The 27435-nt window shown below is 36.7% G+C and overlaps 1 protein-coding gene across 3 annotated transcripts in view; it reads left to right on the top strand.

The window, feature by feature from the left end:
* LOC5566991 (flocculation protein FLO11) overlaps window positions 1-27435 on the top strand; it is a 360699-nt gene that overhangs the window by 124025 nt on the left and 209239 nt on the right. Inside the window, exon 3 of one of the 3 annotated variants that reach the window (XM_021845415.1) lies at window positions 22132-22173. The exons of the other annotated variants lie outside the window; for them this stretch is intronic. Coding sequence (XP_021701107.1) covers window positions 22132-22173 — 42 coding nt within the window. The remainder of the gene's footprint in view (window positions 1-22131; window positions 22174-27435) is intronic. 3 annotated transcript variants of the gene reach the window in all.

Below are 27435 nucleotides of genomic sequence, written 5' to 3'. Positions count from 1 at the left end.
GGAGGATCTAGCCTACTCCAACTTGATGGTGCTCGGTATGGTGCCGAGGTCAGTCCTGCGATTCCGATGGAGGACCGATGCCACCTCGTCATAGATCCAACTCTGGCCGTCTTCCGTTCGTTTCTGACGTCTCTTCGTTCACAGTTACAAATAATGAAGATTACACGTCATGTAAACTTCATTGATGCCATGTAAACACGGCGTCATGTAATTTTAATTCTGAAATCATGTAAAAATGTGTTATATGTCATGTAATCACTTAGGATCAAGCTAGATTACATGACATATAATTGAAGTTTACATAATATATCATGTAAATATCCATGATGTTTCACGCTCCAATTATGTGCATTATATGTCTCAGAAATTTACACGTTTCGTTCGAACTGTGTTGGTAGCACTCAATATCCTCCGCAAAGTGATGCAAATGGGGATCATATCGGCTGTAACGCATTTAGCATTTTACGGTATCGTTCTATACGCACTCGCGACTCGCACTGACATCAGCCGAAACGCTCTGCTCAGTTTTCGCGATTCCGGTGCCTTGTCCCAAGCAGGAACGCCATATCTCAGCATCGAAGACGAGACGTTAGCTAACAGACGCCCCGTATTGCAGCTTGGATCGCCTAAGTTTGGTATGATTCCCCCTATTGCGTATTGCCTTCGCATGCTTAATCAACGTGGCTGTTGAAATTCAGCCGACTATCGATCATTTCTCCCAGGTGCTTGAACACGCGCAATGCGGTGCAATTACATACTTTCCGACGTTGATCTTTATCTGGTGAATCGCCTTTCAGTTGCTGACTACCAGTACCTCTGTTTCGTGGTGAACTATCTGCAGTTGGACTCCGCTCATCTGGCCCTCGATTGCGTCAATTGTTTCCATAACTGACATCTCCACTTCTTCCAGCGTCTCGCCCATCACTGTTAGTGACGCATCATCCGCAAAACCAAAAATCTTCACCTTCCGCAGTGTCAAGACTCCGTTGTATATCCCATTCCAAAGAGTTGGATCGAGAATGAAACCTTGAGGACCCCCGCTGTAACTTGCATTTATTTCTGCTCTTCATTTGTTTCGTACACCAGTATTCTGCTCTGGAAGTAGTTCTTCGGGATCTTGCACAGACAGTCGGGAACCTGCATTCTGGGCAGTGCTGCGGCGATGGCCTCCCAGCTGGCGCTGTTGAGTGCGATTTTCACATCTATCGTGACCAAGGCGCAGTATAGATCTTTTCTTCGTTTCTACTCCGAAGCCCTTTCAGCAAACTCGAATACTGCTCGAATTGTCTCAGCGGAATTTAAACTGCATTTGCGACAACCTGCGCTTACTCTCCGTACACTTCGTCAGCCTGTTAAGGATGATTCTTTCCAGGAATTATCTGAGCGTATGCAGCAGGCAAACGAGGCTGGATCTCCCAGTGGCTTCCCTGGCTTTGGCAGCAGTACCACCTCCTGGATCTTCCATATTCCTGGAAAGTTACCTTCGTCAAGGCACTTCTGCAACATCTTCCTGAACATATGCGGATATGCCAGGATGGCAGCTTTCAGCGCTACGTTCGGTATTCCATCTGGACCAGGGGCTTTCTTCGATATTAGTCGCTTCGTCGCTTCTACAAGCTGCGTTTTCACCGTACGGCGTTGGTGGCCAGGACTTTGGATCGTGCGTCGGGAAGAGACCCACCACGATCAACTTCAGCTTATCTGGGCACATCTCAGTTGGTGTCGAAGGGCTCTTGATCTTTGCCATAATGACCCGATATGCATCACCCCACGGATTGGTGCCTGGATCTCGGCACAGCTCCATGGTGCCATGCGGCTTAAACATACCGTGCCTAGGAATGAATAGTTTGGGATGTCAAAAGGAACCTAATCGTAATCAGTGTCTGTCTCATGTTTGTTTGAATCGAAGATTTGGTATGGAACGTCACGTTTCTTTCAATCCCTCTCCCTCCTAAGAGCGTGACGTAATTTCTGGACGACCCTATGTGACCTACAATGTGTCTATAGCAGCTTTAGAATAAACAAGGTCATAACTGACGGCACCAAAGCCCTTAGATTCAGAGAGCTCACTCTTGAAAATACTTAATATTAATAAATGGAATCTCGTGTAACTTTTCATGAATACCAATCGAACATTGAGAGGCTTTCTTTGTTGTATTACCTTGTTATAATCAAAAGAGAGCGAGAGAAGAGAGAACCTCCCATTGTTTCATAGGTCCTTCAGCAAAGCTACGCGAGAAATCTTAATGTAATAATAGGCCTAATGACCGGCCACTGCCCAAGTCGGTATTGTAGTGTCCGGAGGGAGGAACCGGCATATACAAAGTAAGTGGCTCAATCAGCCGAACTGCAACAGGAACAATTCTAGCGCAACTTCATCGCTCGAAACAATTTACAAGACTGACGTGTCATTCGTCCCTTCCCGTTTGCTTAGGTTTTCCTTGTCACTCAAACAATATGTCCTTCTGCTTAGTTTTTATCTTCTCTAGTATCCTACAGGTATCACCCTAATACAATTGAAAGAAATCCGATCACCTGAATGTCATTTTTGTTGAGCTGAAAACGAATCAGTTGAGTATTTACTCTGAATTTGCAGAACATTTCTTGATAAACGATTATCAACATTTGGAAAGGGTTATTAGAGTTATGAGAATTGTGCTTCATAAATTCGCCCTAATTGTTTATCTTTTGACAGATAGCCGTTTTCGATTACTACTGGATGCGAGTAACTAACACTGTAAAAAACTACAAGAGGTTACCGAAATACGTGTATCTATAAAACGATAAGCAATTAGGGCGGAATTTAAAAGTAAAACATTCAGATCTACTTTTTTGATTATCTTTAAACTCTGGAAGAATGATATTTGCATTATAAATATTACTTAAGCACGAGGGAGCAAAATTTCAAAATTTGCATCAGTCTTGCGTGTAATATAGAATTATTGTTCCGCGAGTGTCATTCGCTCATATGGATGAACTTCTCAAAATTATCGCCCATTCCAAACCACCGCGAGTTTCTCCGGAAGCCCAACAGGTGAGCGAATAATAGTTGAAAGGGTTTGCGCATCTTCAAGAGATAAGCTGCCGCGCGCGGTTTGTTTGTTTTCCTTTACCACTTCTTCGTCCGTTCGTATTCCATTTTCTTTTGGTTGTTCGCGCATTACCCCTCGAGAAGGCGCTATTTATGTCTGCTTATACATTTATTGCTCCTTCCGAAACACGTTAGTCAATTTTTTGTGCTGTTGTTGTTGTTACTGTTTCGAGTAGATCCATCATCACCGTCATCATCATCCTCAGCCAGCCACTTGTTCGGAGTGTGGAGTGTATCAAGATGTTCGTTTCGAAGCCTAATCCGATAGTTTTGGGTTGGGCTGCGATAGCGAATGGATGTTTCAGGTTTGCTTTGCAGTGATTCGAGCCTAGGTCGTCAACGTTTTGGGTGAGATTATTTTATTGCCAGCTTTTAGTTCGGGTAGTAAAGTTTTATGGGCCGTTGGCGAGATGTTTTACACGCAGCTTATCAAATGTGTGGAAATTAGAACATGTGCTTAGTGCTTGTGATTAGCGTTGTCACTGTGTTCTTAGGGGTATGAGAAAGCTCTAATTATGGATCATCCAGCCGAAACAAGAAATTTTGGCGGAGGGTGCACGAAAGCTTAGCATCAGGCATTGAGCATCTTGACTATCCATTTTGCTGAAGGATATATATATCTATCGTTGAAATATTCTGAGAATTGCAACGATTTGCTAGGGAGTAATTTGATGCGATTCTTCTATTTTTTAACGGGTAGGATTTATCATATTTTGTAACGAAGTACCTTGACCGATGTTTCTTGATACTTCAGTGTTCATGTAAAGCAAAATCTTTGGCGATACTAAGTAGATTTTATGTAAAATCATCGGTACCGTAATTCGGGGTGTAGTTGATCAGTGGGGAGAAGTTGATCATTCACATACCCACATGTACAAACTGTCAAGAAAGCTATGATTCAATTTCAATTAGCACAATTTATGTAGCGTCGTATTACCTGATGGCTGCTTTTGATGGTCCTAATTTCTGTTTGACTATCAAGATAATTATACCATGAAAAAACAGACTTTTTAGGAAATGTTTGATGAACTGTTGAAGACTCCATTTAAATAAACTGATTCATACATTCCAGATATGTTCTGTGAATCCAGTTTTGAATTTGCATTGTGGATAAACAATCATTTTTTGAGTAAAAAATGTATTTTTTGTGCGAGAGTTGCTAATTTCAAAGAAAATTGCATACTTTTAGGCGTTTAATGTGGTGTATTCTGTAATTTACAACATTCAAATTCAAAATTGACCAATACATCATTGAGTTGTAAGATTTTTGAGACTTGATTCATATTCAGTGACCCCAAATTTAGTGAATAGCATATCTCTTTATCTTAGGAAACTTTTCGCAATAATTGATCAACTTGACCCCGGAATCAAAAACCCCACTTTTTGATTTAACAAAAATGTTTTTGTTATGAAGACAACATTTTGTCGAAATTTCGTTTGTATAATTCGATAGATATCCAACCAGTACATGTTTTAAAAATATCTGGAAGATAATACATGTATTCCACTAGGAGTTACAGAACAGAATCACTCTAAAGTGATCAACTTCACCCCATTTTGCGGTAGGTAACTGAGAAGATCTTTGACCTAGATTGGCTTTTGAGATTCCTCTATCGGTTTTTTGAACGGTTTTGAAGGTTTCAGAAGCAGTAGCTGTCACGTATGACCTTCCCTTGCTATGGCAATCAGGCATTGGCGTAGGAACACAGGGAGGGGGGGGGGTGGGGTGGCAGGGTGTCCGGGCCCCCTCCAGAGTCATCCAGCCCCCCACCCACAGTTTTTTTATGATAATAAAAAAAATGAAAAAAAAAACATGGCGAAAATTTTTTGAATCAATTATCAATTTTGTTATTCACCAAAATCTCTTCAGTAGTTACGTAATTTTTTGTTTTACTATAGTGGAAAAACTTCGCTTGTCTTACATAGCATCAGCGTGGCGGTTCTGCCTTCGGTGACAATCGAAAGCTTAACCGTCCGGCCATCGATCGATTAGTTAATGTAAGAACTAGCTTTTTGTTTCTGCAAAGCAGCATATTCACTACATTCTGATTTTTCATATTTTTGGAGGAAACTATGCTCGAGGTGTCCGATGATGATGATTTCCCTTATGAGAATTCACTAAAGAAATCAATAGATTAATTTCACCTCGTATAATGTCAAAAAGAAATAAAAGAATATGTAGACAAAATTACTAAAGGAATTTTTCAGACAATACGTAGAGAGAATTTTCGTCGAAATATAAGGATTGACATTCAAGGAATTTTGGCATGGCCAATTTTTCTTCAGATGAATGTTAGAAATTTAACCTGGTGTAAAAAAATTAACAAAATCCACCAAGTGTTTTATTCTAGCAATAAATTCTTTCATTGATTTTGATTATTTTTTTTATTATTTCTACATGAATAAATTAATTGTTTAAACTATATTTTTCCAAGAAAACTCATTATGTCATAAATTATTTGATTAATTTCCAAAAGATTTGTAGCAAAACTTTTCGATATTCTTTATAGAATTTAAGTATAATAAATGGTGGCTTCAGAATTTTTGCAAATCTCTTGGATATTAGTCAAATAAAATTGTGGGACATGTTCATACATTAAAAGCGAATTCCTCCTGGTGTACACCCATCCCTTCTATGTAAAGTTTTTATTAGCAAATTGATTCTGGAAAATGTTCCCGGATTTTTACCTAAAAAATGTTGGAAGATTAATCAAAAGTTTAGTTTTCCCTCGCAATTCCTTCAAAAAATCATTGGTTCTGTCAAACCATTTTGCTGAATGTTCTATTGGAAATTCTTCTGTGAATTTCTTTAGATAATTTTCCCAAAAATTGTATTACAATTTTTTCCACAAAGTTCGTCAAAAGTCCTTAGGAAATATTTCCAAAATACTTCACAAATTTCGTCGAAAATTCTTCTATTTTTTCCTATAAATTTTGCTTCAAATCACTGGATTATTCAAGAATTGGAAAGAAAATTGTTTTTGAAATGTCTCTTGCCTTCGACTCTCCAGAGGAAATATTTTAGAAACCCCCAGGAAAACTTTTGCTTCCGAAATTAGCGTAGCGGTAAAGAAATCGAATTATTGGCAGAATCTATATTCTTGGTTTTAATTTTTGTGCAGGACGAGGGCGGAATTTCTGAAGACTTTCTGGTAGAATTCTATAAAACCAAAAGTCAAGGAAGGATAGATTTCAAGGATAATTTCTAAAGAAGATTCTGATGGACCTTCTTGAGAAATTTGTTTTTGTTTTGTAAATTCATTAGAGATGTTTTAACTATCCTGTAATTATAAACTATAGGAGTTTTGATTGCAGAATTCTTATACGTTTGGTTCTTGATTCCTGAAAGTCGATCAGGAATTTCTCAACATATTTTACAAATGCAAAATTTTCCCGTAAGATTTAAATTCATTAAAACCTTACATTACGAATTTCACCACAATACATCTTCGATGGCCGCTTCGGGCCCAGATAGCCGTAGCGGTAAACGCGCAGCTATTCAGCATGACCATGCTGAGGGTCGTGGGTTCGAATCCCGCTGGTCGAGGATCTTTTCGGGTTGGAAATTTTCTCGATTCCCAGGGCATAGAGTATCTTCGTACCTGCCACACGATATACATATGCAAAAATGGTCAATAGGCAAAGAAAGCTCTCAGTTAATAACTGTGGAAGTGCTCATAAGAACACTAATCTGAGAAGCAGGCTTTGTCCCAGTGGGGACGTAACGCCAGATAGTAGTAGTAGTAGTAGTACATCTTCGATAATGTTCTTGAAAAATACGGGCAATATTGACCATTGCACGAATTTTTAGATTAATAATAACATCAGCAGGCGTATGCTTTGAAAGCTATTTACGACGTTTCAAATTAGCTCAAAGCAGTCAAATAACTTCTTTAATGTTACGTTTAGATGAAAGCAACCATAGTTGATGAAAAAATATCCACCGTATTGCCAGCTACAAACCACTAACACACTTCATTTCCCGACGAAAGGTCCTTGAAACAGCAACTAATAGCCAGCAGCCGTAAAGCTCATCGAGAAGCTTCCCTTTGAGGAGATATTGTTTGTTGAATCCAAAATGATAGAATCATCCAAAATTGTCTTCGGAATCAGATCCGTTTCCTGTTGCTTGATTCAGGACGTAATCGATTAGCAATTCCTACTAGCGAAACAACTTTCAGCAACTTGATCTTCGATATTGTCCATCGGTTCAGCCAAGAAGTCCACGTTGATGAAACTCGACATAGAAGTATACTGGGTACTGAAGCATACTTCCAGTGTCGTTTCTGGCTACGTTCTGGCCTGGAACAGTGTCCAGTTAATTATTTATTGCTTATCGTTCGCACTAAATCAAAACAAAGATGAAAAAAGTTAGTATCGAAGCAAGCTGTCAAACTATAATGTAAGTTAATGTGTGAGGTGTGCAAATGTTCACTGTGCAAAAAATTTCTGCACAGTAGTCTAATAAGGTGTAAAATGCTCAATATTTTCGTGTAAAAAATCTACAGAACTACAAAATAATCAATAATAGACCTTCACCTTAAAAAAAGTCTGGAATTTTCAAAGGTAGGAAAAATGAATTCTACATCAATATGTTCAACATAGTATCATGAAACCTCGGAGTTCATACAAAATATTATCTAAGATTTAAGTTAAAAAAAGTTTCAGTAAAAATTCCATCCGTTTCAACACCAATCATTTTCAATTATAAAAGACGAATAAAAACAAAACAAAACTTTTTGTAATAAATCCTACAAGGACCATTTAAACTTTTCTGCGAGGTACAATGTCATCCAGTTTCAGAAATTCTACGGTTTAATTCTTGAATTTTACGACAGGAATCCAGTATTTTTTCCACATTATAATTAAGCTACATATACAATATTTAAAAATACAATTATTAAAAAAAATACCAACGAAGTTCTTTCAAACCTTCTTTTGTGTGTGTTTCTTCAGAAATCTAATATGGAGTGATTAGTAGAGGAATTTGTAAAGCAATTTCCAAAAAATATTGAGATATTCCTGGAGTAGTTTTTGAAATAAAAAATAGAGTTGATGAATTTTGAAAAGTTATTTATGGAAGAATCCTAAGATTACCATTCACAAAACAAATGGATTTATTTCTAAAACCTAAAAAAAAACTCGATGGAATTTCTAAAGAAATATTTTGAGAAGTTCAAGAAAAAAATGTAAAAGCTCAGTAAATTAGGTGAAAAATTTTCTTTAAAAAACTACCAAAAGAATCGTAAATGCAGTTTAATAAATAAAATCTCTGGTAAATTTTTCGCAAAAATATTAGGGAAATAATATTATAATTACCGTCCAACGGGGCTTTTTTAGACATTATTTCCACATTTTGCATCATTGAGGATTTGTAGTACTAAAAATTATGGATAGATTTCAATAATTCTGGCATATATATATATATATATATATATATATATATATATATATATATATATATATATATATATATATATATATATATATATATATATATATATATATATATATATATATATATATATATATATATATATAAGTTGTATATGTGCGTAGCAAATGTGCAAAATATGAGAAAAATCCATCAAGAAATAAAAAAGTTGCTTGAATAGCGAAAAAATGTGTCCTTCACAATAAAAAGGGGCTACTTCGGACACTTTAAGAAATCAATACGATTTTACAATAAAATGATTTTTTCTCATGAATTTCATACTTATTCTATAGATGTTTTAAAACGTTTTTTCATGGATAAACATAATTAACAAAATGTAAAGCTCGGAACAATACACATTATTAACACTTTTCTGCGAAACACATATATTTTTAATTTGTAACTTCAAGTTAATTTCCTTCTAAATCAAGCTGTCAGTTACAAATGCTTGGTTGTCTAAAATGTTATAAATGAATGATGTAAGTACCAAGTACAACGATGATTAACTAGTTCTGTACAAAAACATTCGTTCTGATTCTTAATGTTATATTATTGATATGTAGAAGGATCTAATTGATTCCTGTAACTAAAATTATTTTTTATTCAAAATGCAATTTGTGAAGTATAAGAATAATATGTCGCAAGATTGGAAACAATTAAAATGTTGCTAATACCAGAAACACTTTGGTTCTAAATAGTTTTGAAATTGCATAAGAGTAGTTTATTTGTAGCATATGAAGGATGCAGTTGCTTTGTACTGTGGATTTATGTAAAATATAAACAAAAAAAATTGTTTTTAGAGATTTTATTGTAGGTTTACTGTTTATATGTATTGAAACAAATTTTTTGTATAGTTATTCACTATATTTAATCTTTTGTTCATTTTGTCGTGTTGTATAATATACAAACCAGCACTTTAAAATAAACAAAAGAGTCGTAAAATCAAGACCTTTAATCAATTATTGTTACAAAACAACAATTTTCAATTTGAAATTATCAAAAAAATTATGGAACTTGCCTGTTTGATAGTTTTGTGATGCTCCCAACAACTTTGCATGCTATGTGAATCATCTAAACAAAGTCTGCATAGCAAATGTTTTGTACCTTGAGAATATTTGTTTGGACTTTTTTGATATATTTTCTTTTTTATACTGTTATTGTTGATGTTGTTCCAAAAAATATTCATGCTTGGTTGTAGAGCAAATATTGGTTCATAAAAGTGCTGAAGACACAAAATGGCTCAGATCAATATTTATGCTGCAAATAAATCAAAAAAGTGAATGTCCAAAGTAGCCCCGTCCGACGGTATTTAAAATATCCCTGAACTAACTACTCAGGAACTCTTTGAGTATTTTCGCGGTAGAGTTTTTGAAAAAATAGTTGAACTATTAAGCTATGATTTTTTTTTCGCAATTATAGAAACGTTAAAATTATTTAAACATTTATTAATTAGGCATTTTTGAACAAAAAAATATATTTTAGAGAGAGTTATGAAGGAAGGCGAGATGTTGATCCATGATTTTAGAGAAATCTAAAAGATAAATATCTGTGAAAACTTCTCTGAGAAATCATGAGTAACATTTTCTTAATTGAATTATTTTTGATTGCTCATGAAATTCTTGTGGAATATTATGAAGAATCCTTACAGTTACAGCTGGAAGAGTCAATATTTGTTTTGCAAGAAGTCTATATAATTTACTGCTATTTTTTCAAACAATGCTGTAGAGAAACTTTAGGAAGAACTTCAAAAGCAAATTTCGAAAAAAACTGCAGGCAAACATGCCGAAAAATTCGGGGAATGAATCCTTGCTTAGTGATCTTGAAGACATTTTTAGTGAGACTCCTGGATCTTTTTGGAGCAAAGTAATTCCTGAAAATCCTAAACAAATGATTAATGATTACAAGAGAATACTTTAAACCAACAATTGGGATTTACATGTAATAAGTACGTTACAGGACCTTACAGGAGAATTTATTAAAAGGATTTTTAATGTATTCTATGGCGGAATTCGTTAAGAGATTTTTTAAGCAATCGTTAGAGATACTTCGATAAATTTTCTGGTGAGATCAGAAAGTCTAGGAATGATTTTTCGTAGGAATCCCAGGACGAATGTTTTCGGAGAATTCCCTGAAAAGTACTTAAATAATTCATGAAGAAATTCCCGTATCTCGTTCCCGTTCTGGTTGAATACCTGAAAAGTTCATGGAAGGATCACAAAAGACATTCCTTGTGAGTTTTTTGTTGCTAGAATTCTTGAATGATTTTTGACTGGATCACGAAAAGAATGAAATTTTGCGTAGCGAAAATTGAAGTTTACAAATATTACTGATATAGCGCGAAATTAGACAAAATAACAAAAAAATAATAAAATCAATACAATTTTTTTTAAAACTAAGAAATTTGTAACACGTGATTATTGCAACCGACATTACTTCTGTAAAACAAGTTTTTACTAGGCCCACCAGGCCCCCTTCAGAAAAAATCCTAGCTACGCTAATGCAATCAGGTTGAAGTGACATTAATAGAATAAAGCAGAAGTACGAGGTCGTTAGTCTAAGGTTTCGGAAAAGAGTATTTTGTATTCAAACGCTAGATGCCAGTGAAAACGCTGTTTGAGTCACATCCCTTGTTAAATAGATATTCGAGATGCACCACCTCACTCTAGTTGATGTCTGAAAGACAACATTGATCAGGTTGCACTACCAGCTAAGTACGCATCCCTTAGTTAACCGATTTGTTATCAGTTGACCCGTGAAAGCATGAGGAAGGAACTTATGAGGACTAGGACGCTTCTTCAACAGGTGGTCGGCTCGCCATTTCGCAGTCCTGTAAATGTCGATTTTTTAGGGTAGGGAATTTTCTCGTCTTCCCAGGGTATAGAGTTTCTATCACATAATACACTCATGCAAAAATGGTCAATTGGCAAAGAAAGCTTTCAGTTAATGACGGTGAAAGTGTTCATAATATCCATTCCCTCTGTTCCAGAGGGATATAACGCTAGGAAAAAAATGTATCGTAATGTATCCTATATGTCAGTTTTGTGTATATTTTGCTACACACTCTTAGTCTTCGATATACTCGAACACGGCCCAAAACCGTCACCAATGTAAATTTTTTTAGGAAAAGAATTGTGGAAGGTATCAATCATCTCAACTTCCAGTTGATCAATTGGTCGGCAGTTTCCCTAATCATAGATTTTGTAAATTATGATCAAACTCACGAAAGTGAAGTTCCCAAGAGCTTCGAATCTCGAGAGAACACCTTGCGCTCCCCGATCGTGCCGCAGTTAAGCTCCATAAGCTATCTAGTTCCGTCAAACGGTTGTTTTCCTCTTACGCAGTTACTGGCCCACCATAATATACTCTTACTCAGGGCTCTTACTACTCACCGCCGGCCGACCGGCAAAATTCCATATTGTTCGCACAATTACCAATCGCGGGGCCGCCCGACTTCCACTTAAACGGCCACGTACTGTGAAAGTTCGATTAGCTTTTCCACCGCGGGCGGATCGCCGCCGCCGCCGCCGAAGGGAACGTTTGCTTCCTCCCTTCTTCGGTTCGCTTCTCACGCACAGTGGCACTTGGATCTTGCGGCGCGCGGCCGATCTGCTCGATCGGTTGGTTCAGTAGCGCACGGAGGTGTAATTTTGGTTTATCATGGCAAAAATTGTGTTCTGTCATTAAGGTGAAGATGCATCGAAGACAAACCTCAAATTTTCAGGAGCACTAAATAAATTAATGGCGGCATAAAAAATCCCATTTTTTTTAAATTTTAAATTACGGCCACGAATTAATTCCAGCTACTCCTCTGTGCATCGGCATGGCATCGATCCGTACTATTGGCGATCGGTTTGTTTGCCATCCGGCGGTGGCTGTTGGGCGCTGAGCCCCACGATGCTAGATGGGGCGAAATTAATTGAAAAATTGATTAAAATATTATCCGTCATCTCTATACGCGTGAGGTTGTTTCGGTTACGAACCGCGGTCAGCCAGTCGCTCGAGGAGTGCGCTATGGGAAAACAGTGAGCTGAATTTGATCGCCTCAGCCACTACTGGTAGATGCTGCTGCTGCAAAACCGTAGAGGAAGTACGATTCGGTACGGTTCTTTTTTTGTGCCGGGCCAGAAGGGAAATCGAATTAACTGTTATTTGTTGGGTATAATTTTCGGAAAGTTCAACCGCGGAAATAAGGTGGCTTATTATTGCAGGGGGAACTGAAATATATCCGATTTTCCTAGCTGATTAACCCTTAATTCGGATTTTGGGCAAAAGGGAAAAGCGTTGCTTCGGTAGGCTATTTGGCTGCGTTTTCCGTGCGGATCGGTTCGGTGGGGAATTTCTGTAATTTATCTTAATATGCGCAATTGGTGCTGATCCACGTAGATAATGTTCATTGTTAGGGTGGAAATTGCAGCTATAACTGGGCTTCTCCAGTGATGACTTACTCGAACGGGTATTTGTTCAAGTACACTAAAACTTATATTTACGTACATTCTTTATACGTAAATTACATTCTTGTATGTCTTTTTATGTAATATTAAGTACATAAACTTTTATGTTTATAAATGTACAACGCGTGCTGTATAAATCATCATTCTGCAACTTGTTGCGTAAACTACTATTTACTTACATAGAAGCACTACGTAAACGGGGTTAGCGTTGCGTCACGTAAAACCCATTTGCCTACTCTACAACCATTTCGTAAACAGAGGTTTCAGTGTAGCTTATTCCTCGGAACACATTGTTGGTACACCTATCCGACATCTGCTAAGTCAGTTCTTCCCCCCCTTATGGATCCTCCGCCTCCCTCTTTTCAAGGGAACCTCACGGAATGATAACAAGCCTCGAAAGGTCAATAATTCCACCTTTCCCTACCGTATTTATCGTTAATTGCATTTCGCTGAATCAGCAATTAATCAAAATTATTTCAATTCAATCCGCCACCGGCACGGAGTCTTTGCCGCCACTATGCACCATACTGGCTAGCCAGCTGGCCGGGGTGTTCGCATTGTACACATCCCTAGAGAGTGCTGCTAAGATGTGGAAGCCTGAAGTCCTCAGTCTTCCCCTCAGCCATCCGTCTATTCGGTGCGGTGTGCACGTTCCTTCGACGATATCGTCTTTCTAGCAACTGGCACCGGTAGGTGCTGGTAGTAGCAAACCCGCAAATGCTCTCTGTTGTCGGTAATGCACTCGGCGGACGTGATCGTTTGAAATGCAAGAAAGGTGAAGCTAAAGGTGCAACACGATCAAAAGATCAACTGGCGTGGCTGGCTGTATGTTGAATATATGTGCACTCTGCGCATACCCAGAGTCACATGCTTGTGTTGCACTTCCACTACCCTAGCTAAGTATCGACATTGCTTGCACTATTGGTGTCGGTCCGCCAAGGTCGACGACGACGGTGCTCACCAGACTGTGGAACCAGATGGACACTGAAGACCGGAACAATACCGAAAGGTTGGGTGGATCTACTACATCTTAGAGTTTACGTTCGGTTGTTTCGTGTTGGTTTTGTGCGGGAAATTATGAGGCAAAACAATTTTTCATGATTTGTTGGAATACTTCGGATTGAACTTATTACACATTTTGAGCAACACTGAAGATGCTCCCTTGAAATCTTTAAAACATCGTTGCAATGAATGAATCCACATACCTTATACATCATGGTAATATCCAGTGCCACATTTACAGTGGGAGGGGGTGGAATAAGGAGACCATGGCCCGGCCCCCCACAAACCTCGATAATTATATTGAAATTTATAGTTTAACTTTTACGAATAATTAGTATCAATGTAAGTTCGTATTTCTGGGGATCGTATCATATTTTTAGGAAGATTCAAGGTGTTGCAATAAATTCAGATAATTGGCATAATTTATGCAAAAACCTAGAATTACTAATACAGAATATTAGAACATTCAGAATAGGATTTTGTTGTCTTCACGAGAAACAAGAAGCTTAAGAAAGATTCAAAGCCAATAAACAAGTAGAGTACAATTTATCGATGATTTAATGTGATTTTTTCTAATTGTAACAAAAGTTTTCTCAAAGAAGTTTTAGACTAGGTTATAATGTAATTTATGTATCTGCATATCAAGTGATAGGACTAAATAAATATCTAAATTTTTATTTAGAAAATTACTCTATTGATTGTACTGCAGGGTTAGTAGTGTTTAAGTGCCTTGAATATAGAAACTTATGAGACCTCTAGCTTGAAAAAAGAGACCAGACATGAAACATAAAAAGACCGAAAATGGACCAAACAGGAAACAGAAAAACAAAAAAGTAACGTTATAGAAACCAGAAGGTAAGAGTTTAATTCTTCATCATAGAATCCGGCCAGACAATTCTCTTGTTCTGTAATTCCTCGTGACAGTACGGCAGTATTAGAGCTCGTATTATTGTGTGTATTTTGCATAATTTTCTCTTGAAATTTCGTGAGAATTTAAGTATTTCCCCAAAGTTTCACAAGATTATTTCGAAGATTTCTTTTGGAGTTCATTAAGTTATTATTTCCTGTAGAAATCCTCCAAGATTGTTTCGGATACCTCAAAACTAAGGGTAACCATGGAAATTACCTAAGAGATTCTATCAGAAACCTCTACAAAGATTATTTTATATTTTTCAATGAAGATATAAGTCTTCCAGGATTTTATCCGGTGATTCTTCAATTGATTTTCTTAGTATATCCTCCAAGGTTTGCATTTAGAACATCTGCAAAAAAGCTTTGTAAGATCTCCTAGAGTAACAACTGGAGAATTCGGTTGAAGGATTAGTAGACACAAAATCTAAAAGAATACTTAATATGATTTAAAAAAAAAAAATCGATCGATCCCTAAGAAAATTGCTGGAGGTAGTATCGTTGGAGTGCATAATGATTTCCTGAAGGAAATCCTCAATGCATCCTTTGAAAAATTGCTGGAAGAATTTCTATTAAGATCCCTGTATGAGTCCCTAAAGTATTCCAGATGAAATCTCTGGTCGAATCATTAGTAGATTGCTTACAGTTCTTCCTCAAAACATTTGAGACGAAATTCTTGAAGAACCTGCTGAATACCCACGTTATGGTCTTTGAAGTTTTGCCTGCAGGATCAACATCAGGAAAACCTGCAATCAGATTAATGAAAAATGAGACTTACGAGACCATTTTAATTGAAATAGAGACTTCAGAGACTATTTAGAGAATTTCATTGAAATATAGATCAAGTTTCTAGAACAAGACCAGCTGCCAACCCTACACTAATTTCTTCAACTCAAAACTGTTAAGTGAATAGAATAAGCATAATTTGAATGACGGTACCAATAAGAGGAACATCACCAAATGAATTTTATTGTTGACGAATATGCCCCAAAAACATTAAATTCAACCTGTAAACATATAAAATTGACAAACATATCTCGCGTACTCTGGGATAACGACCTGAAAGCCATTGGTAACCACGAGTGTAGCTCATTGTTTGTACGCAAATGAACGAAAAATCATCCAAACTAACATCACTGGCAGGTAGAAAATGATCCTTTTATCACCATAGCGTTGTTAAATAACGTATATAACGAATTTACACTCAAATGCTCAGAAGCAATGAGCTACACACATGGTTACCAATGGATTTTAGGGCGATATTATATGGTATGCGAGATATATAAAATATTGAAGAAAACATAAGTGACATTAATGTTAATTCAAAATTGGTTTACGTTCATGAAGGATTTAAAACATTCTTTTAACGTTATAAAATAATTTGACTTTTGATAATGAAAACCTTACTAGGAACATTGAAAAATATCTAGTCTATTCTAAAATTTTAAAATGTTTTACAGAGAAAAGGGCCCTCACAAGACAGCCACAGTGTTAAACGCACAGTTATTGAACTAGACTTTTCGTATCTTCTAATTCGACTTCTCGGGGTATAGACTATCTTAGTGCTGGCCAATGAAACACAATTCTGATGAGCCGGCTCTGTATAGAAACCTAAATAGCAGTTCAAATCCAGAGATATATTTCAAGCTTTGATATCAATGCTAAGAAAAGTCACTGATTATTAATTTACTAGGCGTTACCGAGCACAGAGTCAGAAAAAGCAGAGATAATAGGGTCAAATGGTCCAAAATGCCACTTTAAGGATTTGTGTCGTTTTCTCCTAATGAGATCCACATTTTAACGCCATTGAAAGTCATAACAGTAATTTTACAATATTTGTTGGCTACCATCATAATTTTTTTTCCAAATTTGAGCTTTTTAACAGGTTTAAATCCTGTAGAAAAGTTGGTTGAAAAATGGGGGTGGTTCAAAATGGCCAAATGGATGGGGTAGAATGCCATTTAGTATGGAGAACTAGTAGTTAATAGAGATGGTCGGGTCTCGGGTTTGAAAATTTGAAAAGTTTCGGGTTCGGATCGGGTTTCAAAGGCTACAAAATTATCGGGTACGGGTCGGGTACGGGCTTGCCCGGGTTTAAGTCGAGTTTGATGAGATTTGTACAAAGCAACAACCTGAAAGCTTCCTTATGCATCAGAAACAATGGGTTTATCGTATTTTTGAACTCGGGTTTGTCTTGCAATTTTTTTCGAGTTTCGGGTTGGGTTCGGATTTAAACAGAATTTATTTTTCGGATTCGGGTCGGGTCTGGGTTTGCTTTTCAATTATAATCTCGGATTCGGGTCGGGTCCGGGTTTGAAGAAAAAAAAAATAAGTCGGGTACGGGTCGGGTTCGGGTTTGTAAAATGTGAAACCCGACCATCTCTAGTAGTTAGCAACCATGTTTCTCCATGAGTTTGCTTCCCGAGGACTGTCTTGTTCGGGCGGGACACTCAAGAGTTATTTTGAAGTGTGAGTAAAGGTGAGCATCGCAACAAAAGAGAGAGCTAGTACCTGGAAAAATCCTCGCATTTTTTTCACACTCTCACTCGACTCGATTGAGGATCTGTGTTGAAAATTTTGAGTTCAGTTTTCACTCCTCAGAAAAACGGCAAAATCGCCTCATCTTTGCATCGCAGAGGAGTCTTTACAGGATATTCTCCACAAATATCGCCGACATTGGGGTCATTATTGGCCAATCGGCACGGTAAAAGAGCTGTAACTTTGTATAGAAAAGAGATAGGAATCTGAAATTTTCTGACTTCTACTAACTTCTGAAAACGAACATTTCGCGACAAAAGAAGCTTTCAGCGACCTCTAGGAGCGGTGCTACAAAAAGAGTGACACATTATGCATTAAGTGTCAAAAATTACCCAAAGCTCGCAAAAATCCATTTATGATCCGATTTTCATTGTTTTGGCTTTATATGAAAGATATGGAACTCTTATAGAGACCTGACACCTGGAACCTCATGAGAGCTTCTACAGTTATTTACTGAGAGCTTCCTTTGCTGATTGACCATTTTTGCATGCCTATGTGCTTTCCTGAAAAAGTTTTTTTGAGAAATTCCTGGATAAGTTCCTAGAGCAATCCCTGGAGGAATCCCTTGAAAAAATCTAAAGTAATCTTTAGAGGAAATTTCTGAAAAAAAAAAATCCCGGAGAAATTCTTGCAGGAGCCGGATAAAATCTCTGGAGGAATTGTTGAAGAAATCTCTGGAACATAAAATATGATTTTTGACTACGCAGTCTTCATTTTTTCAACGGTTTTATATTATATAGACTGCGTAGACAAAGGCATATTTCAATTGAATATACAATCGATTTTCTTGCAGTTCATCCCTGGAACAATTTCTAGTAATCCTCTAAAAAAAAGCTGGAGATGTCTCTGCAAGAATCCCTGTAAGGATTTTCTTAGAATAATCCCAGTAAAATCATGCAAATCGGTTAAGTATTCTTGGAGAAATCTGAAAATTACGATGTCAGATTTTTTGAAGTTTTTAAGATCTTTATTTGGCCAGGGTGGTACCAGAAACATAAATGCTCATTACTCAAAGACGGTTCCACCAAATTGCTTTATTTTTTTTCACAACATACTCTCATCAATGTATTATTCCAAGGAGTAAATATCCAAATGCGATAAAAATTATGTAGCCTTTGATATCTGATGGTCGGGTTTCACATTTTTCAAACCCGAACCCGACCCGTACCCGACTTATTTTATTCCTTCAAACCCGGACCCGACCCGAACCCGAAACAAATATTGAAAAGCAAACTCGAACCCGACCCGAACCTGAAAAATTTTTGCTGTTCAAACCCGAACCCGACCCGAAACCCGAAAAAGTTTTCTAAGAAAAACCCGAATAGAACCCGAGTTCGAAAAGATGATAAATTCATCGTTTCTGATGCATAGGGAAGCTTTCAGGTTGTTTCTTTGTGAACAATTCTCACCAAACCCAACCCAAACCCGACTAAACCCGACTTTTTTCAAGCCCGAACCCGACCCGTACCCGATAATTTTTTAGTCTTCCAACCCGACCCGAACCCGAACCCGAAAAAATAAAAAATTTCAAACCCGAACCCGACCCGAACCCGTCGGGTTCAGGTTCGGGTCGGGTTTCGGGTTTGAAAACCCGAGACCCGACCATCTCTAATATCTATGTGGGTTATGTCTACGCGTCGGTCCCCCAAGGAATTTTTGAATATCTCCGGTTCCAGATGACCAATAAGCAATATCGAAACATATTCTAAAACTAGAAGAGTTTTTTGAGAGCTTGTGAAAAACTGGTGCAAAAATACCAAGAAACAAAAAAGTTATCGCTATTTGAATATTATTTTTGGGGTAAAAAATGAAGCTGCCGGTAGAGGGGTTAACTCCTGAAGGACTCATCAAGGAGGCATCTTTGGAGGAACCCATGGAGAGATTTTCTAAAAGGAATCAATATACAGATTCTACAGGAGGAATTTTTGTAGACATTTTCCCAACGTAATCCATGAAAAAATTGTTTGGATAATTTCTGATGAAATTTCTGCAGGAATTCATGGGAGAATCTCTGGACGAATTTCAAAAGCTACTCGTGGAGGAATCTCTAGATGATTTTTTTGAGACCCAGAACGAATCTCTTGAGAAAACCTTGAGGAATCCCTGTTGGATTATCTGGAGAGATTTTTGGAGTAAGTCATATAGCGATTTTCCTGGTTGTAACTCTGTGAGAATTCCTGGATGAAACTATTGAGGAATCCCTTGAAGAATTGTAGAGAACCTGGAGGAATTCCTGATGGAATCCCTGGAGCAATTTCTGGTAGAATCCCTTGAGCAAGTGATAGAAGCATCCCGGAAGAAATCTTCCTGGACAAATCTCGAGAGGACTACTTAGGAGGAATCCTCGAAGTAAAACCTGGAGAAATCATTAGAGAAATATCTTGAGTAATCCTTAAAAAGATTGTCCTAGTGTAACTCCTGTATCCATTTCTAAAGAATGCCTTGAAGATATCTTTGCAAGAATCTTTGTAGAGTTTTCTTTTTGAGGAACCATTGGAGAAGTCTTTGAGAGATTTTCTAAAGGTCGGGAAACTTTTTGAATTGGAAATGTTCTCGACTAAGTAGAGCATAGAGTATCTTCGTAGTTGCCACATCATAAATATGCAAAGATGGTCAATCAGCAAAGCAAGCTCTCAGTAAATAACTACAGAAGTTCTCATAAGGACACTGAGCTGACAAACAGGCTCTTTTTCGGTTGGAGCGTAACGCCAGAAAAACGAAGATTGGCATTTAATAATGGATGAAAAATCATGAATTTTGAGCTGTCGCATGATTGAACTGATTGTGCTTCTTTTCCCGGAATGTTGTTTCCTCGAATGTCGGTTTCCGAAACGCCATTTCCTCGAATGTCCCGTTTCCCTGAAAAGTGAAGCAGTTCAACCAGATGCCATAATCGTTTTCAGTGGCAGGATGGTGAATTAGAAAGAACAAATGTTGCCTAAAATTCTGAGGTTTGTAAAACTAAGAACCGCCAATCAAATAAAGAAGGGTGCATATCAGATGACCAGAACGTTCATCAACCTAAGATGCATGAAGTTATGACAAATATGAGTGCCAAAAACTTTTCGGGAAAGTGAGCTATTCGGAGAAACTGGCCGTATTTACAAAATATGTCCAGAGTTTTATTCTACCCGAGTAGCACACATGTTATAATCGAGCATTATCAACTGATATATGACTAAATCTGGTCATATATAGTTTTAAAATACTCTATTATAACATCTGTGTTGCTCGGGTAGAGTTCAATATCTTACATATAACGTAAAAGTACGTATATCATTAAAAAAAAGTCTTTTGAGAGCATTTCAAAGTCATGGGTCATTTTAATGCATAATGTGTAACTTAATCTTAATACATTAGGAAGGTTAAGGAAGCTTCTTGCGATTGTTCAATAACTGTTTCTGTACTCAATGTTCATTGGAGGATGGATTATATGAAGGAATAGAAAAATGGGGATGCCTTTTTTATGATTAGCAATATGAAAATAAATTGTTAAAGTTTACAGAAAACCTTCAAATTTGGTTACAAAAACATTATTTGTTTGGAAAATTATAAATGTGTTACTGGAAAACTTTAAATTACTTTTAGAATTTGGCCAAGAATTCTTTTTACAAGTTCCTCACTTAATTATTCGATGTATTAGTTGAATGAAAACGTTGTGCATAAGGAACATTTTATGGAGTCAATGGAAAAACCTTCTTCAGGGAAAACATGTCCAAGCTTGTGAAACCTTTTTTTTAAACTGCTCATTTCAGGTGAGTAAACTGTTAATTAGCTACCAATTATTATTACCTGGGATTGGCAGTTGAAAATGCAGAATATGTTGTTTTCATCCAACTTACATGTAAGCTTACCAGTTTATCTGGCGATTTATTTATTTAATATTTAATATTTTTATGATTTATAAAAATATATTATTTTGTCATATACAATAAACGAAAAACTTTGTATAGAAACTGTAAGTAGGTTGAAAAATTTGATCTAATCTGAATTTAATGCAATTTGAAACAAATCATATCCTAGATGGAAGTTCAAGTCCTATTTTACATGTTTGGTGGATTATTTCACTAAAAGTGGATTATTGCACTCAATTTTATTGTAAACATTGAAAAAACCTGTATTTTATATTTGTTGTTCGAAATTGTGACATTCTGGGATATTTATGAAAGTAGCATCATATTTAGTAACCTTAAATGTACTAGATACATATAATTTGAGTTTTGTTCGGTACCGATATCAAAAGCCTTTCTTTTTTGATGATTTTTAACCTTTACAGTACTGGGTGGCGTTATCGAAGTATCAAAATGCTGTACCTTCGCCATCGTTCGATCGAAACGTGGTGGGAAAGGCTAATGGGTAGTACCATCTATCCTAAGGTACCCCTTACTGTAAATTGGCCTGTGACTGTTAATCACCATCACCAATCAATCTTACCAAATTTTCAATTATCTGTTTCCCATAAGTATTATGTTGTGTCAAAAGATATTTTTGAAACTCGCATTTGGTCCATCATCATGGTATATTGAACAGCCAATTAAGTACGTCAATGTAACAGAGCTCTTGGAGGTCGGATTATCGCAAAGAAATACTATCATGATATCCGTCACTAACAGGCATTCAATAAATTTGGTAGATTAGGAATAACAAACAACGATATCAAAACTTCAACACGTTAAAAATCTAATTATTTTATCTCTCCATTGCAGGTAAAAACCACAGATTGCAATTTGATGAACATACATCTTCAGGTGAGCTTTCATTTTTTTACCTGCATCATACTTGAACTGAATCGAATACGGTTTTCTAATAGAATTAAAAGCAGATACCCACGCCAATATGTGGATCGTGCGTACGTAAGAGAATTCTCTGACCTTGCGTTTCCTTTGGAAACCCGGCTTGTTGTTTTTTTTTCACCGATCGTTTCCACACAACTTTCGACCTCACCTTACACCTCCGGAACCGCATCATACTCCACGAAAAAAACCGTTTTGCGGCGGCCACTTCACTCCAACAGCATCCCACAGATCGATGAACCAATAATTTCCCTTAACACTTCCCATTCGCGTTTGGTGGGCTTTTCGGCGGGGATCGGGCTGAAGCGCCGCCGCACAGGGGTCCAGTTTTCTAAAAAGCAAACTACAACTTTATTTTAAAACATGTTTTTAGAGTAGAAACATAGCCAAACATTATCTACAATATCAGATAGTTAAGAACATATATGAAAATTTCAAAATAAATTGTTTTGAACCTAAATAGGTTTTAATGCCCAAAAAACCTTGTTTTTTGTTTTAAAACTCAACTAGGAATTTCAATTACGCTCAAAACTTCTGAAAATTCATCAGTTACGGATGCAAATTTTCGTTTGTTGTTAACCCTATAAAGTTAACAACTATTATTGTAGGCATGTCATATAATAAAAGGACAGCTTGTTCATTTCATATTAATCGCTCCTCACGAAAATGTCTCGCTCAAAAGGAATCTAAGGTCTAAGGAATTGATCAGAGAAAAATCCTTTTGCCTAATGTTCGTTGTTTGAAAACATTGAGAGCCTAAAAATTTAAGAAAAACAACAATTTTGTAAATATTTGGTTGTATGAAAACCAAAATGTGGTGACTATGCCCAAAATAGGGTCTGCACCCCTAAAACACGCCACATAACTAATCATGATCAAAACTTGCAAATTATTAAGAATTCGTATTTTTGCCACGATTTTTTAAAATCTGGACTACTGTGTGCCGCAACCGTTCGCTGGCCTCTGCCTCTGGTTCGAAATCGAAAATGTTTCAAATGTTTGAAATTTAAACAGGTGTTTACTGCCCATACTCGCATAACAGTCCCATTTGAATTTTCATCATTTTTCAGTTTTCTTCATGAATCGTACTTATTATTAGTGTACTTCTTGGTAGCATATCTAAAATTGTATCTTTGTATGGACAAAATGCGAAAAAAATACCAAACTATGTGCGTCCCATATTGAAAGTACCCGCATAACAGTCCCACTAGTAGATTACGATGAAATTCAAGCCAACTCTTTCCTGTTATGATTCCTGTAATCTTGCGTCGTAGTTTTCATTTCAAAAGAAAAAGAAATACTACTAATTTGAGTATTGTAAGTCAACTTTATTCCATGAAAATGTAGTTTTTGTTTTTGCTTTACATGACTTCATTTTTTTCCAGAATGCTTCTGGTGATATTGATGGTTGAAACATTGTAAGTTTTTAATTCTTAAGAAAGTCTAAACAAAACATAAAATAAATAGCTTTCCTCCAAGTCAAAGCTATACCTGTCACATCTCTCGTCCTCTGGTCAATTAGTAACGAAATCTCCGCCTCCGGTAGGTTAATCTTCAAACGACATGGAGGGGAAAGCTTTTTGGGCCTACATGGGCATACGCACATCACCACTGGTATCGTCGACTGGTCGAACTGAACACTGTCACCACCTCCACCGTATAGTTGATTATTTTAAAGGAAATATTGCAATTAAAAGATGATAGCACTAATTATAGCAAAAGGAAAAGTGCTTTGGAAGATGTAGTAAACTTGCCAACAAATGTGTCAATGTGCGCGATAACAAAGTAAGCGAGTCCCAAGTAATGGGACTGGTATGCGGGTATATTTGCATTTGATGAGAAAAGTACTCGGATAACGAGTCCCACCTGCTTTTATCTTGGATTTATACAGTTAAATCAATTGCATCAACAATATTTTATTCGTTGACCATTTTCTTATACTGTAATGATAATGTGCTTAGTAATGCCACCAGAATTTTATGTCGCCACCAGCGGCGTTACGAAAAATTTTGCAATAAGGTTCAGATGCGTTTTTCCCGACATGATGATTTTCCAAATGGGACTGTATTGCGAGTATGGGCAGTTTATTTGGCAAACCAAAACGCCAGGCAATGAGTGCGGTTCTCTCGGTGAAGAAGTTAGCCAAAAGGAGTACCATCTCAGCGCTAAGTGCGAACGTTTTTCCTCCCCTCAAACCTCCTCATCACCCCAACTCGAGAGGATGGAAGCTATTTCCATCTTCAGACAACGAAAGTATTTCTGGTATGGTCGTCACTTAAGTGAGCTTTTTGGGGAATTTCTGCAACAACAACGTGAATTGGGGAGTTCAGCTTCTTACGCTGAAGGCATCATCCGCATTCGAGTGCGCCAATCGAGTAATGAGAAAATAATTTCCTAGCACCTTTTGGCCAGCATTCGAACTCTCCGCTTCGGTGGTAGGTAACTGATACCTACCCCCGAAGCATTTGCCGGTCAGACGATCAGAGTGCCGCGAAGGAATGTTTGAGAGCCGGTGCGCCATTGAACGGTTTCTTGTGCGGGGAAAAGAGTTCAACTGATCGACCGATTACATAATGGGGAACAGTGGTTTACGCACTTTGACCAGTTGTAATGGATTCGAAGGGTTTTGGTCCGCTGACTTCTACCCAGATAACCAGAATGTGCGTATAATGAAATCACCTTTCGCTTTAGGCGCTGCTTATATGTGTAAAGTTTCACGTATAAGATGAGGCAAAAAGGCCTCATACGTACAAAAGTGGAGGCGAAATACGTGCATATTTTATACGATGAAAAATGGTATGCAATGTGAGTGTGTAGATTTCATTGCGAACTAATCTGTACTCTTATGCGACTAAATTGATGAGACAAATTTTATTTGACAGCTGCTACGGATTGATCCGATTTAATTTGTATGAGTATACGGAGCGAAACGAAATGTGCATATGAACTCATAAATAGCGTTTAATGCGAGGAAACTTATCGATCAAATGATTTCACCCGCAATTTAGTGCGGGTGTGATGCAATTTATATAAGTAAACGACTTTGTTCGTAAACTGTTATGCGACTTCAGGTTGTCTGGGTAATGTGTTCACATAATTTTCCTATCACGTCCAGTTTTTCAGAAAAAAAGAGGTTGTTATTCAAAGATTTTAATTTCTTTATTGGAATGTATTTCATGGACTTCGATTAGCTCATCAAAACTCTCGTTATTCTTATGTCAATTGTTTTTCTTCAGAAAAAAATCGATTTATTTTTTATTGCGCTTTTCGCAAGCAGCGTAAGATATAAATCTAATATTTTCCACAAAGTTATAATGGAGTGCGTCGTGGTAACAATCACATTTTCTTTTACAAATTATAGAAAAAAATACTAAAACTTATTGAGGTGTACTTTGCATTGCTTCTTAATCACTATAATTGAATTTATTTCCTTAAAGAAATTCGGCAGAGCATTCCATAAATTGACACCCTTCACGAAAAATGAACTTGAATATTGTGACGTATAATGAACCGGAATGGAAAAATTTTTGGTTCTATTACTTCTTAAAGATCTCAATTTGTGTCCAAATATCTAGGATTAGAATCAACTTATGGACTATGATACTGATACGTGCCTTGTAGTCAAACTGCTTGTTTATCACTCATATTCACAAAGAATTTTGAATTTTGTTCTACAAGTTCATATTTTAACTCTACACTTTAAGAATTTAGCGCAGCATTTTTTTCGTTACTTTATATTGAAGCTTCGTTATATCGAAGCTGAAGATTTTTGCTTGATTTTGTGTAACATGGATTATTTTATGAGCGAACAAACCTTAAATTTGTGTTATTCGCTTATTAGGCGTTTTGAAATTTCTTTAAAAAGTTTTTTCTGTGTTTTCCTCCAGCTTTTCATTTTATCTTATTTCTTTTGTTTTATTTTTTATCGGCGTTGCGTCCTAATTGGAACAGAGCGTTTTTCTCAGCTTTGTACAGTGCTTGCAGTGCATTTTCACAGTAAAAAGATTTGTTGATAGAGTAGGCAATTCTAGTAATGGGAATTCCCTCCTCCCTGGCATAACTGCATCGTGTCTACTATACGATATTCAATGTAAAAGTGGAAACTTAGACAAAAAGCTTATTGAGAGCTGTGGCAGTGCTCATAAAACTATAAGCTGAGAAGCTCGCACTGTCTCTGGAATCTTTAGCAGATTTACTGTATATAAAACCTTTAAGAAATTGCTGACAACAATTTTGAAAAAAAAGTTGCTACTTTGTGCAGAAGGAATGAAAAACTCTTTAAGAAATGTGCAATGGGATTCTTAAAGAAATTGAAAAAATGTAGAAAAATCTAGTAGGAATATATCAAGAAGTTTCTTAACAGACTGTAGATGGACCTTTTAAGATATTTTTTTCTATCTTTATTGACGAGAATTTTAGCCCTGGGCTAGTTCATCTCGGGACCAACAACTTTACTTTTTTATAACCTTATGACCTAAGTAATTGTCTCGGGAATGAGATTCGATCTCAGGTCCTCCGCGTAAGAGACGTCAGTTCTAACCACTACACCAGGCCCGTTCCCTCATTAAAAAAATAGAGTTTTTTTAGAAAACAAAATCCGAAAAAGTCCTTAGACTTCCAATTTCCTCCGATTTTTTTTTAAATTCCTCCAAATTTTTTTGTGAAAGTTATTGAAAACATAATTGAAGGAGTCTGCTTATATATTCTAAAAGTGCTAACAAACCCATTATGTTAATAGTAGTGAAAGCGCATTGACTTCAAAAGACTACTATAAAAATATCAACAATTTGTTCTTAAAAATACCGCTACAATCAAGCCTCACCAAACTCTTCCGAATTGGTTGTAAAAACAATTCAATGGGCTCTGTTACCTCAATTTATGAACTAGATTGAAGGTTCGTGAATGGAATCAGTTCGTAGAATGAGGGAACTGTTTTGAGTTGCGTAATGAAAACGCAACCATTTTCATCAATTGCAAAACGATGGTGAATGCATCCTGATATGTCTGCTGATACTCTCATTGCAAAAATATTGTATGCAACTCATTGCATAAACTAATTTTTGCAGCACTCGTTGGATGAATGTGCAACTCGTAGTGTAAAAATCATCATTCTGCAACTTGTTGCGTAAACTACTATTATTATTTCGGAATATTTTGCATTTTCAGTATCCAAAGAAAATTATTGGTGTATTTGATTCTTTATCAGGCTAAAATCTG

Source organism: Aedes aegypti, chromosome 2, assembly GCF_002204515.2.
Source record: "Aedes aegypti strain LVP_AGWG chromosome 2, AaegL5.0 Primary Assembly, whole genome shotgun sequence".
Taxonomy (NCBI): domain Eukaryota; kingdom Metazoa; phylum Arthropoda; class Insecta; order Diptera; family Culicidae; genus Aedes; species Aedes aegypti.
Note: the sequence above shows the minus strand (reverse complement) of the source record. Positions and strands in the feature narration are given on the sequence as shown.